The 20304-nt window shown below is 39.9% G+C and overlaps 1 protein-coding gene across 1 annotated transcript in view; it reads left to right on the top strand.

The window, feature by feature from the left end:
* The window catches only part of kcnt1b (potassium sodium-activated channel subfamily T member 1b), a 76408-nt gene that overhangs the window by 44769 nt on the left and 11335 nt on the right, over positions 1–20304 (top strand). Inside the window, exons 4-27 of the mRNA XM_079689867.1 lie at positions 133–212; positions 1360–1465; positions 2101–2148; positions 2236–2284; positions 2479–2538; positions 4387–4461; positions 4663–4746; positions 6253–6347; positions 7526–7706; positions 8138–8302; positions 8796–8932; positions 10101–10164; positions 10425–10533; positions 10630–10738; positions 12772–12921; positions 13010–13245; positions 13539–13559; positions 14126–14339; positions 15361–15466; positions 15591–15763; positions 16793–16864; positions 18514–18648; positions 18882–18993; positions 19965–20113. Coding sequence (XP_079545993.1) covers positions 133–212; positions 1360–1465; positions 2101–2148; positions 2236–2284; positions 2479–2538; positions 4387–4461; positions 4663–4746; positions 6253–6347; positions 7526–7706; positions 8138–8302; positions 8796–8932; positions 10101–10164; positions 10425–10533; positions 10630–10738; positions 12772–12921; positions 13010–13245; positions 13539–13559; positions 14126–14339; positions 15361–15466; positions 15591–15763; positions 16793–16864; positions 18514–18648; positions 18882–18993; positions 19965–20113 — 2730 coding nt within the window. The remainder of the gene's footprint in view (positions 1–132; positions 213–1359; positions 1466–2100; positions 2149–2235; positions 2285–2478; positions 2539–4386; positions 4462–4662; positions 4747–6252; positions 6348–7525; positions 7707–8137; positions 8303–8795; positions 8933–10100; positions 10165–10424; positions 10534–10629; positions 10739–12771; positions 12922–13009; positions 13246–13538; positions 13560–14125; positions 14340–15360; positions 15467–15590; positions 15764–16792; positions 16865–18513; positions 18649–18881; positions 18994–19964; positions 20114–20304) is intronic.

Genomic DNA, 20304 nt, shown 5'->3' with positions numbered 1-20304 from the left:
TGGAAAGATTGACACTGTTTGATCAAATGTTTTCTGCTCTTCTCTTTGTGTAAACAATGAACAGCTTATGCTTAGTATATACATCATCTGTGTAGACTAACACTAACATCATATCACTGCCCCCCCCAACAGGGTGCAGGTGGAGTTCTATGTGAATGAAAACACCTTCAAGGAGAGGCTGAAGCTTTTCTTCATCAAAAACCAAAGGTCAAGTGAGTACATCCACCAGGGAACATCACACTCCCTCTCCTCCCTTCACCCTTCAGCTAAATGAACAAATACAATCGGGAAACTGCTGTCGGTGATGGCGCATTATAACATTCCTGCCTCAGTTTAGTTTCTTAATTACATTAGTTTCCTCGTTGTAATATATTGTATACGTAGGTGTGCGCACTGTTGCCCAGCAAGGACAGAGAGTGTGGCTCATTTATTGAGAAAGGAGGCAGCACTGCAGTGTTTTTCTCAATAGGAGATAAGACAACCTCTGAGAAAAAAAATGGTGCAGCTTGGTGCATCGTGTCTGAAAGATGCTCATTTGCATCCAGTTTTAAAATAGAATTAAAGGAACTCTGTGTCTCAGGTAGAGCATGTTGTTGACATATCCTGAGCACTGACACTGCTGTCTTCCCCTCAACGTGTCATTGTCGCTCAGCCGCCACAGTCTTTGACAGAAAACGACAGGCTCTAAAGAAAATGTCGCACATGGCTGCAGGGGCCTGTTGCTCTTTGCCATTGGAATTCTGCTGTTTGTTTACCTAAATCATTTTACCATTGAGTCTGGCCTCATCTGGAGAGGTTGTGTCACGAGAGATTAGGTCGCTGCAGAGGCTGATGAGAAATGTTTAATACAACTAGCACCCCCCGCTGCCTAGCCCCGTCTGCAGCCAAGTCCTGCACATTAAGTGGTGTGTGCTTATCAGTTAATTACTCAAAAAGGATTATGATTCCACAAGCATTATAACTTATGTGCAATCCCACCAGTCATTTAACTTCCAATTGTACTCCTATTCACGAGAAGCCCATACATTTCCGGTGTTTTTATGTGTTATTCTTTGAGGATTTAGAAGCTACATATACGTCAGAGGAAATTCGTTGTGACAGGGTGCCAGAGCAGCATAGAACTATATTAGTAATGCTTTAGGGCTTCTACAGATCCTGTCTCTTTTGGCCTTTCACTAAAGAAGTTTTTAAGCAAACAAACTTAAAACAGTGACAATCTAGTTGCACCTGTAGTCTCCTGTTGGAACACAATGACAGAGTTGTGACAAAAACACCGGATATTTAAACAAGATCATTTTCCGGTGATCATCACTTACATCAGTTTTTGAGTCATATGAAACGATATGTCTTGGTCCACAGGCCTGAGAATCCGGCTGTTTAACTTCTCACTGAAGATCCTCACCTGTGCCCTCTACGTACTGAGAGTGAGTCTGGATGACCGCGAGGATGTCAACGGCGACCCATGGTGAGAGTCACACTCCTACACCATTTCTGTCCAAATGTTTTGATAGTTGCTTTTTATTTGCTGATTTGCAATTATCCATTTTGATTATATCTTGCTTTAGGAAGCAGTGTTTGCTCCTTTTGCTATCTTCTAATCCATCTCTATTATGTATCCTTTTATTCATTCTTGTCTTTTATCTTATTCCAAACCAACCAGATGACTTTTCGTATGCCAGTGGATCTTTCCAGGAATATCTTCCAGTTGGCATGTCCAAATAGCAACAAATGTGAACGATATCTTGAGAGCAGAGAACATCAATATATATGCAAATCTCGTTTTCAATACTTCTAATATGTCTAAGGGGGAGACGTTTACTTGAGATTTACTCCTAAAACCACATTAACATGAATTCCCTTTTGTGAATTTGATTGCTTGAGGAAGTTTTTTTTGGTGCGTGTGAGTTGTTCTCCCTGTGCAGTCATTTGAAAGTGGTGGATTATTTGTATTCCTCTTACTGCCAGCAGCCTTTATACACACGTTGAGTTTGTTCTTTATTGCAACATACAAACTGATGGGAGTGTTTCCCAGTGGGTGTGTTTCCACTCACATCCACACACACGTTCTCACTTTTTGTTGTGTTCCTGTTTTCTCTACAGTGCAAAATGTCAGAATAACAGTACAGCAGACTCGGCAGATATCAACTGGTATGTTTCGATCAAATGGCATTTCATTCTAAACTGAAGTGAGTTTATTGTCTACCTGGACATAAAGCATCTTATGGTTTTTGACAGGTGTGTGATTTTCTGGGTTACCAGACGGGAGCCTGTATGGGCGATACAGGTGAGGCGGATAACATAACAATGAAAGTGCACATAAATCAAATTCCCCTGCATGAAATGAGGCTTAATGCAGGATTCAATCCAACGCACTAGCAGCCATGTATTACCAAAAAGTCTTGCATTTAGGTCGAGCAGCCAGAAGAGATGAGTTTGCAGTTGCTGGGTTCATTAATCTCCTTCTCCCCTTTGCTGCAGGTGACAGTGGCCTTAATCAGTTTCTTGGAGACCATGCTAATCACATATCTCAGCTACAAGGTAAGGGTCCATCCACAGTAGACAGTTTTTCTCTTTAATCCGAGCTGATGTCTTACAGCAATCGGATCAAAGTCCGGCACACAGTCTGTTCTCTCTTACCGGCCCACACCTCTTAATGTCCAGTCCAAGTGCCAAGGCAGAGGCCAAGCTGTTCAAGACACAGGGCCAGAAGACTTTTACAATAATTTTGGAATAGTTAGTTTGCAGGGCTGGAAGTGCTGTTTTCATTCTTGAGATTCCTCTAAAGGTGCACTTTGGTGCGTGTATACTACGTATTTAAAGAGCAGACTTTTATCGTAATTAACTCAAGATTTCACCAAAAGAAAAGGGCAGTCTTTGTGTATGTACAAAGGCAGAGGGAGTATTTTCCCTTTCATATACAGTAATGTGTCTTTTAATGAGGTGGACACATATATTTAAAAGACCTTGCAATGTAACTTATTCCAGTAACACTAGAACTATAACCCCCAATATTGCCATACAAAAATTTATGAAATATGTGCAGAGCTCAAGCAAACATCCGGTTACTGAGATCCATTGTGGACAAATTATGTATTACAGTTCAAATCCTGTGCGTCTAGCTCGATTCTATATTACTAAATAATGTTAACTTGCCGCTCTGGTATATTTAGCATTAGCACTTCATTTATCATTAATAAATGAAAGTAGTGTATTAAATAACATCCACACCACACAACCACCACCAAGATAAAACAGCACTTTATTTTGTATAACTGTAATATTAAGGAGATATATTACCTCTTTGCGGTATGCTATGTCCTTAGCAAACTCACGTCAACGTTAGCACAACCACAACTACTGTACAGGAAGAAAAAATGCAAAAGGGTTAATGTAATTGTTTCAGCTAGCCCTAGCATAGTTTGCTATCATTTGAAAGATCAGGACTGCATTATGCCAGGAGCCAGGCTTCATGGAAATATAAGCGTTGCTGTGCTGCTCTGAGACTGGTAGTGTCTCTTGTTCATATTCTTAATGTTGTGATGCTTTTATATTTTTTATTTTCCCTTTCACAGAAGGCTGTTTGGGGACTCATGTTTTTTTTTTTCTGATGATGTAATTTAGCCTTGTAAAACGTTTCAAGTTTTTATTTTTCCCTACTACTAGCTTTTTAATAGCTGTATCATAGAAGCCACCACCAAACGGCTCATTTCAAACTGCTGTGCACTCAATATGGGATTTGTAGTCAGTCTCACTCAGTGGATTGGGGTCAGCCATATTTTATTGTTTGTTGTATGATTTTGGCTTTTTTAGATGTGCTGTTAGAACTAGGCGTTACCAATTACATAATTCATATTCCAGTTATGCAAGGGAACTAATTAACTTCAGAGAACATAAAAGCAACAGTAGAACATTAAGCATACTTTAATGTTCAAAGTGAACTCTGCAAAGTCGTACAATCTGGAGACATTTTGTTGTGATTTTTAAAAACAAAGATTGTGATAATAATTAAGTTTCTGCACCATTGTCATGCAATAAAGAACAGACAAGACAAGCACTTGTTTGGAAAAAAAACAGGTCAATGAGAAATGTTGTTTCTGGACCCAACATTAATTACTGACCTCTCCATTATTGCTTTAATAGACTCGGATCAATACTGAAAATATGAATATCAAAGAAGCATTTTTAATTGGTGGGATTTACAACTCAACATAATAATCTGTTGGCCTCTTGCCTGTTTCATGGTATTGTTATCTCTGAGCACCTGGAAAAAAAAGCGCTTAGAAATTAAATGTATTGTTATCATCATTATTTCTGGTATTACATTTCTCTCCAAAACCATCTGCGCTCTAATGGTTCAATTCATTATTTTCCATCATTCCTTTCCAGGGTAACATTTGGGAGCAGATCTTCCAGATTTCCTTCATATTGGAGATGATCAATTCAGTGCCATTTATAATCACAGTAAGTTATTTATTTTAACGCCTTGGCAATCAATATGGTCCATTAAAGGATTTACTAATGCATGATCAAGGTCATTTTGGTTTCATGTGTACCATCTTTCATCCAAGGGTATATTAATTTTCTTCATTGCCTTTCCTGTATTATGATTTATAGTTGTGGTTTTATTCCACTGATGTATTACACCTTTCTTCCTTCCTAAAGATCTTCTGGTGTCCATTGAGAAACATATTCGTTCCTGTATTTCTCAACTGCTGGCTAGCCAAAGGTGCCCTGGAGAACATGATTGTAAGTATTCGCAATAATGTGTTTCTTATATTGTGCAAACGTGTGCAAACTGTTGCTGTATTACATAAAAGAGAGCACACAGAACATGTTTGTTTGTCTTTTATCTCTGAGGGCTTCGATGGTACTTATTTTTCTTGTGGCGGCCATATTGGATACCCTTATAGTAGAGAGCTGTCTATGAGAGCTAAATGGGATTATACAATCAAGCTGTATGAAGAGAACTTAATTGCGCTGTGAACCAATGTGTCAATGTATGTTTTTGAAGCTAGTGTTGTTAAATACATAGATGTGTAATATTGCATTGGCGCTGGGCTGGCTACTTCGATAAGTTAGCCTGCTGGCTAGTTATTGGGTATCACACCTACATTCTCAGGTTAACAAAGCGAACTGTTTGTAAAAAGAAAAAAAAGATAAAGATTTTAAAAAAATTAAATGAATTTATTATGGGTGATTAGTTTTGGATGAAACAGAGGCACATCCTTATTAAAAGCATTTCTTTTCAGTTATGTATCTATATGGATATAAAGAGAGCTACTATTACTAAATGTGTTCTATAACAAAGTGAGAACAACTGTATGAAATGGTGTATCCTGTTTCCTGATTGGGGTTAACTTTAGATATTCAAACTAACTATTGAGCGAACCTTAGTAAACCTTGCTTTTACATTTTGACACACTAATAATCTGTGTTTCCAGGTTAGATGAGAGTATGTCGCCCTGACAGAGATCAGTTATATTTTGGTCTGGAAAAAATATATTTTCCCCAAAACTATGTTTAGGGGAGAACACAACACTTTTTTAAACGAAAGCAGAGCAAACAACAGGGGAGCCTAATTCAAAAAAAGAGTGTCAAGTGCATGAGGGAAACAAACAGAAAAAAACACCTAACACTTGTAGCATAAGAACAGCAGGGATACAAACGCCAGGTGCACATAAACCTGCTGTTTCAGTGTTACTATTGTCCAGGTTTAACCATAGGTGCAAAGTGACTGGTACATGGAATTCAAAGCTATTTGATGATATCCAACTGGTGTAGTGTGTCATCTCGCTGTGATTCGGATGAGGCCATGACAGTAAGAGCCTCATGCCAAAGCGGTAGTTAGGCAGATGGTAGAATCTGAGGCCAAGCAGCGCAGCACATGGAGAGAAAGCAAGGACATTTGGGGAGGCGGTGGCAGGCAGAACATGCTAACTAGGTCCAACTGAAAATGAGTCGTGAGCTCATGAGCTTTGAAGATGGCTTAGCAGGAAGTACAATATGGTATAAAAAGGGGGGACAGTGTTGTTGGATAAAGATTGTGTTTGAACAATGTATGGCAGATTTTTGTACATGTTAATTGTATCCAGTCCATCTTCAAGGTCAAGACAATAGCTCACTTTTTCTAGTAATGTTTGACTTAAGTTTTGATTGAAATTGTATTGATGACTTCTCAATGTTATAATTGGTCATCTAGATTGGAAATATTTCTAATTTTGAGGTTACAATGAACTCTCTTCTTTTGTCCAGAATGACTTCCATCGTGCCATCCAGAGGACTCACTCTGCCATGTTCAACCAGGTGTTCATCCTCATCTGCACCTTACTGTGTCTGGTTTTCACCGGGTGAGTGAGCCTCTCTTCTTCAGACCAGTTTACTGACCCACACTGTTTTCTGAGCTGTGTACAACATGACCCAGAAAATATTATCTCTCGTGCAGAAGGTATTGTGAATGTCGAGGCTAGCCTAAGAATATTTGGAAAAAGCTATACATTTTATAATAATAGAGATTTAAAATGTAGTGCTATTGAGCAGACATACTGTGCTGTTATTGGCACAGAATGTCTGGCAAGATAGCATTTAACTAAAAGATACCATTAAGCTAATATTAGGAAGCCAGTTGGAATGTAATGTAATATCCAATTGTATTTTGAGGTCACGCTGGAAGAAGTGAGAAGTAAAATGAGCCGCCTATGAATGAAACTAGCTCCTAGAATTATGTGTGAATGTATTGACTATTTAAAAAGTACAAGGGTAATATGATTTTAGCTAAAGAAAACCAAACTTTTTGACAAACCTTGATTATTGCAGAGCAGTTATTCTATTTAATTACAATAGACATGGTTAGGCCTACATTTCAAACAATTCAATTTAAGAAATGTAAAGATCCCAGAAGACCCCTCCCTGATGTGCTTGGAAAGAGCAAATTGTAATTACAAAAATATAACGCAAATCATTTCAAAGACAGGCATTTGTTATCTTGCATTCTGAACGATTGTGACCAATAAAATAGTGAGCCGATGTGAAAAACACTATCAACAGGACAACCCAGCTGTAAAGGTGTTAGATTAAGAGAAGAAGCCATCCTTCTTTATGTCTTATGTCTCATTGATCTACCCTTTTATAACTCAAATGTATTTTAATCAAAGCTGTTGCTTCAGCTGACCTTTAGCTCTTCAACAGAATAACTGTGCCTTGGCCATCACCCAGCAGCCTCTCTACTCTCACTCTTTCCACTGAGACATCTCAACTTCCATGAGCCTCAGAGTTTCATTCAATCTCCATCACAAAGGAATTGTCACAGGCAGTGATCGGGAACTGAAAGAGCAATCAATGCTGTCACTTTAATTGAAAAACTGATATTTACTCTGATGCTCTTTAAACTTGAGCAAATAGGGTTTGATATCCAGTTTGCGAGGCTAAAACACACTGACATCGTAGGATACACATCCAAATGATCTTTACCCATAGGGGACATGTCTGTATTGAGGACCATTGAGTATGATGTCTCTTCTTTCTGCAGAGCGTGTGGGATCCAGCATCTAGAGCGAGCCGGGAAGCGCCTGACCCTGTTCGACTCGTTCTATTTCTGCATCGTCACCTTCTCCACAGTGGGCTACGGGGATGTGACGCCACAAATCTGGCCCTCCCAGCTGCTGGTGGTCATTCTCATCTGTGTCGCCCTGGTGGTTCTCCCACTGCAGGTAATGACCCTGTACGGAAAACTCAACTGAGGGGATTCACATTTTAGCAACAGACCCTGTCTTTTCAGATCAGAATTTCTCACGATGTGCTGCTGATGTACTGATCACCTTACAGGGGATATCATTCAATATTAAGCCATCACTTGCTGCATCAAATATAACATTTAACCAAGTGCTCAAAAAAGTCATTCTGCATAAATCTACCTACTTGCTGTGTTGTTGTTTTTTTTAGAGATAACAAACGTGTCCATCATTTTAAATGTTACCTGTCACTGCAGAGATAGAGGGTGAGAGATAGTAGTTAGGAATGAGCTCCTGCTGCTGGCAAACTATTGCTTTAGTGTCCAGACAGAAAATCTATCTTTCTTTTATTATTAATCTCAGTCTTGTTATATTTGACATCACGTCAATGTTGTGTACCATTGTGTCAGTTTGAAGAACTAGCATACCTGTGGATGGAGAGCCAGAAGTTAGGAGGGAACTACAGCCGCCACCGGGCACAGACGGAGAAGCACGTGGTGTTGTGTGTCAGCTCGCTGAAAATTGACCTCCTGATGGATTTCCTCAACGAGTTCTACGCTCATCCCAGACTACAGGTACCAAAACAGTGGATTTCCTTTCAGAAAGTTAACTATGTATTCATATTTATAATAAGTACCCCTAAAGGAGGCTTTTTACTGTCAGAATAAGAATGGTTATGCAGAAAGCAGGACTATAATGAATGTGGATTTATAGATCATTTTACAGAAGTTGTATCTCTTTATAACAGTAAGTGGTCTGTGTAGTATTCCTGTCGCATAGTCAAATCAATTGTATTTGTACAGCCCAATATCACAAATAAAACATTTACCCAATCTCTGCAATTGCAGTCCCTAAATTCAGACGAGGGAACCCTCCCAAAAGAAACAAAAAAGGATAAATATGTCATGTGTACAGAATAACTGCATAATAAAATTGACTTTGAATTTAATTTTCCACAAAAATGACATACGCTGAAGAAGTGTAAGGCTTAATGTACAATCCCACACACATAAAATAAAACCTGCAGCGTGATTTAAGTAACATTTATGTATATCCCATGTTTTTCAGGACTACTATGTGGTGATCCTGTGTCCAACAGAGATAGACATTCAGGTTCGCCGTATCCTGCAAATCCCTTTATGGTCCCAGAGGGTCATCTACCTGCAGGGATCGGCCCTGAAAGACCAGGACCTGATGAGGGCCAAGTGAGTGAAAACGTGGCATGCATGCTTACCGTCAGACCAGCACAAAGACATAAAGACGGACAAAAATGCACCACTGTATATTGTTTCCACATTAAAGATGATGTGCCATTCCAACTGTCTTTATAAAACTGCGTAAATGCACTTGGTGGTTGGTTGGTAGAGCCTGGTACAACACCTCTTAATTTCTGCACACGTGCGATTTTAATGAATGAAATAAAACAAAATGGCATTTCAGTCGGAAAATCACACAGTGGAACCTGGCACCATGTTAATGTCTGTCATTACGGGGGATTGTCATGTCTTTGAGAGGTTTGACTCTAATTCTAGCACATCATCTAGATTCTATTCATTTTAGGTTGTTAATAAGAAGGTTCAAATTGCTTTAGATGTAAATGGAAAGTTTAAGTCCTTCACTGGCAAATCCATGTCCTTAAAGTGCGTATGGAGGATGAGGTACTTACAAGTTAACTTCGCTGCCCTCTGCCTGCACATCAGTGTAATGGGATTTCACTCTACACTGATCATCTGCTCACACACCAAAGGGAGCAATGTACCGTGATGGATCCCATTGGAAGCTGTGCGACCTGTTCGTTTTGTCTCTGGACCTACAAAATATTGCACCACCATTCAGGCTTTTACTGTCGCTTCAGGGGAGATTGCTGTTGGCTTTCAGACGTTTTGCAGCTTATAATGTGATGCCAGTGGAATGGTGTCTCAGTATTTCTCACCAGCACATAACAGCGTGAATTGTAAATCATGAATCTGTCCAGGAGGCCGGACCCTTTTCCATTGAGCCCCTCTTCAATGTGCACAATTGTGCAGGGGATTCGATCTTATGGAAATGTCACGCACTGATATGTGATCAATAACATCACCCGTGCAGGTAAGCCTAATGGAAGGATCAGCCATGCCATGCTGAAACATTTTCGTTTAGAGAACATATGAGTTTTTCCCCCCCCTTGCATTTTGCTGACAGTACGCTCCGATGTCACACAACAGCAGATGGTTTTCATGCTAGAATGCAACTTAACCTTTTCAGCCTTCGTCACAGGGCAGTAGCACTCGTAGCTTTTTTTTATTGATCTCCGTAAATATTACATTTAACGTTTGGTTGAATGTTCTCCTCCCTAACCTGTGTTTCTCTCTGTCCCTCTGTTTCTCTGCTCAGGATGGATGATGCTGAGGCCTGCTTCATCCTCAGCAGCAGGAATGAGGTCGACCGAACTGCTGCTGTGAGTCTAATATACAGGGAACCTCCTCAAGATAACAATATTTGAACTGAGCAATTTCCCTTCACACTCTCATTCCATTATACAGTAGCCCAGAGGGTTTGAGATATTCAAATAATGTTGTGATTATATTGTACCTTCCATTGAGATTTGGGAACACACAGACACAAGTAACTGAGGCAACTTTATGTTCCATAAAATTCAGATTGCTTTTACAAATGAGCCACTGGGTGAATGAAATGGAGCTATTTCTTCTCCCACAGGATCACCAGACTATTTTGAGGGCTTGGGCTGCAAAAGATTTTGCTCCAAATTGCCCTCTGTACGTCCAAATTCTCAAACCTGAAAATAAGTTCCATGTTAAGTTTGCAGGTAAGTGCAAAAAGGCTACAAACCTGGCAAAACAAAGTCATTTACGCACAATTGTTTTAAGTTTGATGTAATATATTGTTGTATCCTTTTCATCAGATCATGTAGTATGTGAGGAGGAATTCAAGTATGCCATGTTGGCGCTGAACTGTGTGTGTCCCGCCACGTCTACCCTGGTCACACTGCTGGTTCACACCTCCAGAGGACAGTGAGTACACGCTACCATTTTACAATTACTGCTAATAACATTAGCAATTATGGATTTACAGTGATAGCCACAGTCAGAATATCCTTTTTATAACTGAACAAGTTATCATTATGGTTCTGGATCTCGACAAACTGCTATACATGTATTGCATTATGTTGTATCGCCATATCTTTACATTTCATTTAGCTGACGCTTTTATCCAAAGCGATTTACTGATTACAGGGACATTCTCCCTGGAGTAACTAAGGGGTGCCTTACTCAAGGCCATATTTAGTTATCAAATAGAGGAATGTGATCTTGCAGCCAAAGTAATCGAATTGTTTGAATGTTTACCTCTGAGGAATAAGACTTAGTAGCTTGTCAAGAGTTGGATGATCAAAATTATGCGACTCTAGTAACTGTCATTTAGATTTAATACCACCGCTAGCTTAGCTTAGCTTAGCATGAGGACAGCAAATGGAGGAGAAAGAGCTTGCTTTGTCCGAAGCGAACAATTTTGCCTACAAACAGTTTTTTGAATGGATTAGACAAACAAGAGACTATGTAGTAACACTTTAGAGATGCTAATAGAGAGAGTGTGTCCCCTTAGAGAACCAGACTGTTTCCAGTGGTTATGCTAAGCTAAGCTGACTGTATCCTGGCTTCATCGTCTTGTGCACATGAGAGAAGTATTCATATTTTCACATTTTTGCAGCAGGAAAGCGGTGTAACTCTAAACTTTAAAAAAAAAAATTGTTTTTACTGTCATTAGTTATCCCAGCTTTGAAGAAATCAGTAAAGCTACTTAGAGATGTTGTTAACTTGTTTTTGGTTCATTTTTTTGAAACAATAGCAAGAGAAGATTACCTCGTCCCAGCCTAACATTACTTTTGTGCCTTGGCACAAAACGAACCAATGACTCATTAGTAATGCTTCTAAAGCAGTTCAACCTCCAAGAAACTGAACTCCTCTTACTTTGAGTGGTCTTTTAATGATCAATATCTCTTAGTAATCATTCCAGTGTAGACAGATTCAATTCCGCTTGGATGATTGATAGAAACAAAGATGATAGCTTGTTTACAGTCCTACAGACTGTACCTGGTGTGTGTCTCTGCAGAGCTGAATACTGTACTGTCAGCCTCTGGAGAAACTTTTTACTGTCCAGTCAGTTTTCATCACCAAAGTTCCTGCTCGGCAATAAATCGGTCTGAATGTTTCATATTCTGTGCAAGGTGGCCACTATATCTTCACTGCTGTCCTGAGCAGAAACGAGGCACATCAATTTTTTATTTCCATTAGGGGAAGCTGCACAGGGGCTGTGAAGGTGATGGGGAATGTAGGTGGACTTATTTTTGGCTGGTGGTTATATAAACATTATCACTTTGATTAGAGGTTATGAAGGACATGAATTGCATAAATAAATTGACTTTATAGGGTCGTAAAAGGTTGTTGAAATGAAAGCTGTTAGGTACCAAATAAAGTCTGAAATGTGTTCTTTTTGTGTGGCCGTCCCTCATTCTTTAGTACTTTAGTCATTTCCCTCTTCCAATTGATTTTAGTCTGCTGTCAAATGGAGTTTAAAGTTATTCATATCACGTGATGGCTCCTAGTGTAATGCCGGTCTTTGGGTTGTAATAGTTGCGCATCCTGAACCTGCCCTGACTTATTGCAAACTTCATTTTAACAAATACTACCAGCCACAAACTCTGGTCTTAACTTTTCTGATTGATTTTTTTTCAACATTCTGAAATGTGTATTTATTATTGAAGAGGCCTTTGTTTATAACACATAATTCATGTTATTAGAACTGATCATGCATTATAATATTATTGTTAAAGATGTTTTTTATTGTTAAGGTACTTGTGAGATTCTTTTTTATTTTTTGGAATTGTATATGTATATGCTAAAATCTGGGGAATTAGAAGCGCCACAAAATTGCTCTTAAGCCTTATCAAGACTGTTGTTTGGCCAATAGTCCATTCGTTCATTGTAGGAATCAGACATTTTGTGTCTCTGTGGTTCAAGCAGTATATAATATGATAATGCTGTTTCAGGGAGGGGCAGCTGTCCCCGGAGCAGTGGCAGAGGATCTACGGACGCTGCTCTGGAAACGAGGTCTACCACATCCGCTTGTGTGACAGCAAGTTTTTTGGGGAATATGATGGAAAAAGCTTCACCTACGCATCCTTCCACGCCCACAAGAAGTTAGTAAAAATGTCCACTAGTTTAATCCCGACACATTACAGTGACATCATTCGACTTTAAACCTTGCATACCTGTCTTACCCCTCAGGTACGGTGTGTGTTTAATCGGAGTGAAGAGAGAGGACAACAAGAGCATCCTCCTGAACCCTGGCCCCCGCCACATCATGGCCGCCCCCGACACCTGCTACTACATCAACATCACCAAGGAGGAGAACTCTGCCTTCATCTTCAAACAGGAAGAGAAGCACAACAAGGGCATAGCCGTCAGCGGCCTCTACGACGTCCCCTCCAGACTGCCCGTGCACAGCATCATCGCCAGCATGGGTGAGGCCGAGAGTCAGGGGCAGAAACATCTTTTTAGAAGTCGATAAAGAAAAGAAGATTGAGGATGATTGTAGTGTTGCGAGTTGCAGACAGTTTGTCCGCAGAGAAAGTGGATGCTTTTGTTGTGCTTCACCGACCCTGAACTGCACTCACAATGAGAGATTGTGAGTGCTGGCTGCCTTGGTGATGCTGTATGCTTCCGCTGACTGTTATGCATGACTTCTTTCTTACATGCCTATTTTACTTTCTTGGCTGACATTATTGTGTTGTGCTTTTTCTTTGACCTGTGAAAGTTGATCAGGCCACTGCATATGGTAAGTTTGTGCATGATGCATCACTTTTTAAAACTGAAATACCAGTAGAAATGTTACTATGATATACACTTTATACAAGTTTTTATTTTTTCTTTCTTTAAAAAACTAAATCCCATTATTACATTAAAAAAAAGGATATATGTGTTTTTGCATATACCATGTATCTGATATGCCTGATATATGTAATGCATATATCATACATCATATAACACAGCCAAATATGATGTATTTTTTAAGGATTTATTGACAATCACACTGTCAATAGATTTTGCATGCTGTTTTTAAAGCCCATCGCAGGATACAGAAAGCAATCATTTTGTTCCTCAAGGTCAACTAAGCCAAGCTAAATAAGGTGATATTATATTGTGTAAGTGTGTTTCTTTGTGTATGTCTTAACATGGACCTTATTTACTTTACATAATGAACAGGCCTTCAGTGTTCTCTGAGATAAAATGATTATGGGTTCACAGTTGACCTATCAACACATTGCAGTGAGAGTGCTGCACATGCTGTGTCTGAATGACTGCGTAGTTAGCGGAGCAAACATAACCCTGTGTTATTTCCAGGCACTGTGGCCATTGATCTTCAGAACCCCAGTCCTCCCGAGGAAAGCAGCAAGCTGACCTTGCCGACGGAGAACGGCGCTGGAAGCCGCCGGCCGAGCATCGCGCCCGTCTTGGAGATCGCAGACTCCTCCGCCATCCTGCCCTGCGACCTCCTCAGCGACCAATCAGAGGACGAGAACAATCAATCAGACGAGGAGGGATCCGTAGGGTCAGAGTAAGTGTTATTGATGCAGAGATTTGCTGGTTTCGGAAGGTTGGTGGCTGTAAAAAAAAAAAAGAAGTGAAATGTCCTCACTGTGGAGGCGTGTATCTCTTGATCTGATGTCCCCTGCCCTCTTGCTCTTCGTCACGTCTCGAGTGGTTGTAGGAGGAGAGATTGATGGGTTTGGAATAGGTGTGTAATCTGTGTGTCATGAGGCTGTAAAGTGCGGACATGGCTTTGATGAATGTGTGTGTCATGACGGGGAGGGTCAGCACTTTCCCCTCTCGAGTGATGTCCACTGTTGTGTGTCCTTGCATTGATCCTCACCCCTCAACGCTCATTTACCAGTCGCCATGGTAGCAATTCAGCCAGGAATCGGGCTATCTGCAAATTATATTCTTCCTTTATGTGTTTTTTTCAATATAGCAGAGCTACCTTAAGGACAGATTGGGGCCTCTGAACCTCAGCCCATTTATTTTTTAACATTATTGGGTCTCGTAAAGTTGGACATTACATAGTCCTCCTAACCTCTGAGCCTCTAAAACTGCACCGCATGACATTGTGTCTTCTTTAAAGAAATATCAGACTCAGAAGTAAGGGAGATCAAGTCTGCAGGAAACACACTGAGGTCTCACAATGCCCCCATGTGGCGATCAGGCTGTGGATGCTTCTTATAAAAATCTATTTTATCGGTAAACTAGAGGGCATTGTGAAACTGATTTAAGGTAATTACAGGACACAGAACCAAATTGACACTTGATACAAACACAAAATGAGACTGATAGAAGAATAATGAAGGTAGTGAAGAGCTGTGCAGTTATACTCCCTTTATACCATCGTGTATAGCTAGTTAATAATAATCCACACTAATAAGATGTGTTTAAGCGACTGTTTTTTGATAAATGTTGAGAGGAAGGATGCTCAGTTCTGAGATGGTCATTTCTAGTGGAAATTTGACAAAAAAGTATCTGCACAATATGTCTGTATTGTTTGCTGTTTTTTCCCCCTGATATTCTTGTTTGTTAACCAACAGTTTTGTGAAGGGTTACCCTCCCAACTCACCCTACATCGGCAGCTCCCCCACTCTGTGCCACCTCCTGCCACAGAAAGCTCCATTCTGCTGCCTTCGCCTCGACAAGGTAAATTCAAACGCAGGGAAAAAAAGAATTAAAACAGCTCAGAATTAAACCACAAACACTTTCGCTTCTTATATTATTTCTCCAAAAACCTGACTGACTCCCTCTCTGATTGTCTGTTTGTCAGGGCTGCACACACAGCAGCTTTGAGGATGCCAAAGCATACGGCTTCAAGAATAAGCTGATTATAGTGTCTGCAGAGACGGCGGGAAACGGTCTTTACAACTTCATCGTCCCTCTGCGCGCCTACTATCGGCCCAGGAAGGAGCTCAACCCCATAGTGCTGCTGCTGGACTACCCGTAAGACTTTTAACCGTCCTGTACGTTTGTTCTTACTCCTACAGGGATGTAAACTGACATTTCCACAATAACAAAAACCCACATAGTAATGTGCCCCTTACACATGTACCTAAATTAGTATCTTGCTAGTAGACTAATGAACAATAATTCTACATTATTGTTGATAAATGATTGGTAGTAAAAAAAAGAATTGCTATTTGAGAGTTTGACATACCGTAGGTACAAAATAATCTTCTCCTTTTTACAGGGGATATTTAGAGTTGCGGAAAGAATTGCGTGCAGTAGAAATATATGGGTTAACCTTGCTTCCAGATATAAAAAAATATATTTTAACATTGTTAGTATTATTATAAAAAAAAACGTGTGCCTTTTTGTGTTTATTTTTTGCATTTGTTTGCAGTCTCATGTGGAAGTGCTTTTTTATTTTATCAATTTGGAGCAACCAAATTGCTTTCAGTAGAAATATTGGTTAGCTTTGCTTTAAGATAAAACAAGAAATGGATTTTGCATAAACAACCTCTATTTCTCAAGGTGTGTGTGTGTGTGTGTGTGTGTGTGTGTGTGTGTGTGTGTGTGTGTGTGTGTGTGTGTGTGTGTGTGTGTGTGTGTGTGTGTGTGTGTGTGTGTGTGTGTGTGTGTGTGTGTGTGTGTGTGTGTGTGTGTGTGTGTGTGTGTGTGTGTGTGTGTGTGTGTGTGTGTGTGTGTGTGTGTGTGTGTGTGTGTGTGAAAAATCATCAATAACTTCGGACAAATCTCTACGGCGCTAAAACTGACAAACCACTCAGACAGGGAGCCATGATAGTGAGACCCTAAGGGGTTTCCATAGCAACCAGTTACATCCTACCCTTGAATTTAAGGAATAAACATATACAGATCCCCTCTTGTTGCGTAATAAACCATCAAATACAATTCAAACAGCATTTGCCCTGTCCTGATCCACAAACATATTTAAATTAATTACAGCATCAGTGACATCATCTGTCTCCGGGGTTTTACAGAAATGATCATAATGTTTCTTGTCTCCCGCAGGCCAGACAACCACTTCCTAGAGGCCATTTGCTGCTTTCCAATGGTCTACTTCATGGCTGGCACCATCGATAAGTAGGTTTTTGGATCATAAAAAAACTGTTCGCTTAATAAGCTCATTCAGTGGTTCATGTTTTTCCAGTGGTAGTTTCACCATTTTTATAATAGCTAATGGCAATATTTCCAATTGCATGTATCATCAATAAAATGCAATATGATTCTTAGCAGGTGTTGGCAATCACAAAACATAGCTTCAGGGCCTGGTTAAAGGAAGGATTCACTATTAAATACCATGCATGTGTAGACCCAGCATATTGAAATTCCAACATGTAGCCATCCAACAGTACACTGTCAGGTCATGTTCAAATAAAACTGCACAGCTAGACAGGAGTTGGATTATGAGGGTATTACAGAAAGGCTGCTGCTTCCTAAACTCAAAGTTTGCAGATATCAGAAGCACAAAATCCATTACAAAGCACAGACAGCAGATGTTGAATGTAAGTGCACAGCTGGATTGGGTACACCAGCTGTTTGTAAAACCATTATCAAGTTTGTGTGTAAACTTCTTCCTAATTCCTAAGTAACTGGTAGCCAGCTGCTAACTTTAATCATAAAATAGCTTATTCAGTAAAGACTTCAGTACTGTGCGGTTTGGTTGTGCGTCCCATCATAAGCAATCAGCTATGTCAACAGGAAGTCACTACATCAGAACATACTTGCCAAAAATAACAGTTTTAGGGGGGTGTGAAGCTGACCGTTGAGCGGCCCGACCAAGCAAGGAGGCAGAGGCAGAACGTCCAAAATACAACCCGGTGTGGGCATTTATTACTCACGGGAACATGACACAGCCTCAATCTCGCTGTTCAAGTGAGCACAGTCAACAGCCACAAGGATCTCACACACCAAACAAAACAGGAAACACAGAGCCTAAATACCCACACTAATTAACCCAACAAGACACAGGTGAGGGGGGAGGAGACAACACAGGGCACCAGGTGCACACAATCAACAGCAACAGGCATGGGGAAAGGGAACACTTTTCAAAATAAAACACATGTGCAATATACAAAGCCCGAAGCCGTCAGTCCACAGTGACGAAGCCATCTTCGTCACAGGGGGACATATTTAAGTACACTTAACTTTCTCCTGATAAAGATTTCCGTGTATGCAACTAGATCATACCAGTTTTACAGAGTCGCTGGTAGCTTAGCATAAAAAGACATCCTCCTCCGATGCTAACCTCTGCAGTGAAATTTGGTTATTTAGTGTCTTTATCATTTCAGATATTGTGGTATTGAATTTAAATCATTTTGATCAAGTGTAGGGTCATATGTTAGTGATACCATGTCATTCTAAATACCCACAAGTCATCACTGGAAAATGTACTGGCTGTAAATATTTAGAAACAACTATAATCTACATGAGAACTGAAGTCTGTTGTGCAACCCGTTCAATTATTTTAATTAATTGATGCATTTATATTTACTCTACACTTTGAACACTTGTTATTATGAGGCTAAGATGCTGCATCTTGGTAGTTCTTGTAAATGGAGCAATTTGCAAACCAAGTTATATGATCCAGCTTTTCCAAACGTGTGTGAACATGACAAATGATTAGAACAAATTGCACTTTACAGATGTATGTTTTATTATTGTTATACTATCTAAGGACAGATATTTCCTGACGTGACGTAACAAGCTCTGTTGTTTTGTGAATGGAGCAGCTTGGACAATCTGCTCCAGTGTGGAATAATCTACGCCGACAACCTGGTGGTTGTGGACAAGGAGAGCACCATGAGCGCTGAGGAGGACTACATGGCCGACGCCAAGACCATCGTCAACGTCCAGACTATGTTTAGGTAACACGGGAGCATTTTGTACAAACACACAGTGAACATGTTGTAGTAGTTGTGTCAGACTCCACTTGATCAACTCCCTGTATAGTAAATGCTTGTTTGTCAGAGTTTGCTTAATGAGTTAATCTCTAAGACAAAGTACTGTTGTTAAAAGTAGTCTTTTAATGCAACAGAGATTAAAACCATCCATCACTGCCTCAGCACAAAGCGTTAACATCGCTCTCTGTTTAATCCAGGCTGTTCCCCAGCCTCAGCATCATCACGGAGCTCACACACCCATCCAACATGAGGTTCATGCAGTTCAGAGCCAAGGACTGCTACTCGCTCGCGCTCTCCAAACTGGAGAAGGTGAGCTGTGGAGAAGTGAGAACACCTTGAGACTCGCTGGCTTTCACTTTGTCTTCTTGTGTGAATGTTTTCCAAAGGCAGATCAGACCTGCTTTTATAGAAGATAGTCTGTAATATATAAAAGTGAATACAAACAAAAATGTTTTATTGAAAAGCATTTCTAAACTGAATCAAAAAAAAGATATTCAACCTGAAGAAGTATGTTCAAAAACGTTTTTCAAAGTTCAGGATCCAAAGAAATACATTTTATTTTTTTGAAAGAGTACGACTTGTGGCCCAGATTGTGATTTAGGAGGGTTTTTTTTCTTTCTTTATTTCCTTGTAAAGCAAGTTTTAGTCCTAGGAAAACCAATACATAAATACCATTTGTTATTGTTGTTATTTGTATTAGTATTTAAATATATCATGTAACTCTAGGGATTGAAGGACCTGTTAGTTTTCCCTCTCTCATCGCACAGTGAAACATCACTCTTGAATATAAGAGTGAGCTGAAGCGAACTCTTTAGATGTATTTTGCTATTATGATTGTTCTTTAGTAGTAAACATGTTATTTTCTCTTCCCCCTGCTTTTCTCAGAAGGCCAGAAGTGTTATTATTGTATAATAGATAGAACTGTTCTCTGTCTCCGAAACATATTATTTTGTGCAGCCTTACTGCTTTTTTATGCGTCTTTATGATGGTGAATGGAAATAATAAAACACAAAGAAAAGTCATGAGTTTCATCTTGACTCTCGATCGAAGTCTTTTAATCCTTTCTGAATTCCTCATGGGTCGTTTTTCTCCCACCTACAGTAAAGCCTTCACGGTGCTTAAAAAACACTCTCCACCTTTTCAAAACAGGCCTTTTTCTTTTTTCATCATTACTTCTTCTTGGAGATGGTGCAAAAGAGCAGTAGTTCAGCAAACATATCAGGAAAAGGTTGTATTATCTGGTTGCTCTCTTCCTCACACCTTCTTGTTTCTCTCTTCAGATAGAGCGTGATAAGGGCTCCAACCTGGCCTTCATGTTCCGGCTGCCCTTCGCTGCAGGCAGGGTGTTCAGCATCAGCATGTTGGACACACTGCTGTACCAGGTGGGACCACATGGAAACACCTCAGAAGTTAAACATGGGGGTTCATCGTGAGAAATGATAGTCATATATATTGTTTCCATCAATCTTAGATGTCTGTGCAGCCGAGTAACCCAGAAGCAGGTTCAGGGATTAGATTCTTTTCTTTTTTTAAATATGGATTTTTGATGACAACTTTTTTCTGATAATATCCAGTTAAACAAGTTGTATGTCAAAGGTAAACATGATTAAGAAAGTGTTG

This window comes from Notothenia rossii (genome assembly GCF_949606895.1).
Source record: "Notothenia rossii genome assembly, chromosome: 6".
In the NCBI taxonomy this organism is placed as follows: domain Eukaryota; kingdom Metazoa; phylum Chordata; class Actinopteri; order Perciformes; family Nototheniidae; genus Notothenia; species Notothenia rossii.
Note: the sequence above shows the minus strand (reverse complement) of the source record. Positions and strands in the feature narration are given on the sequence as shown.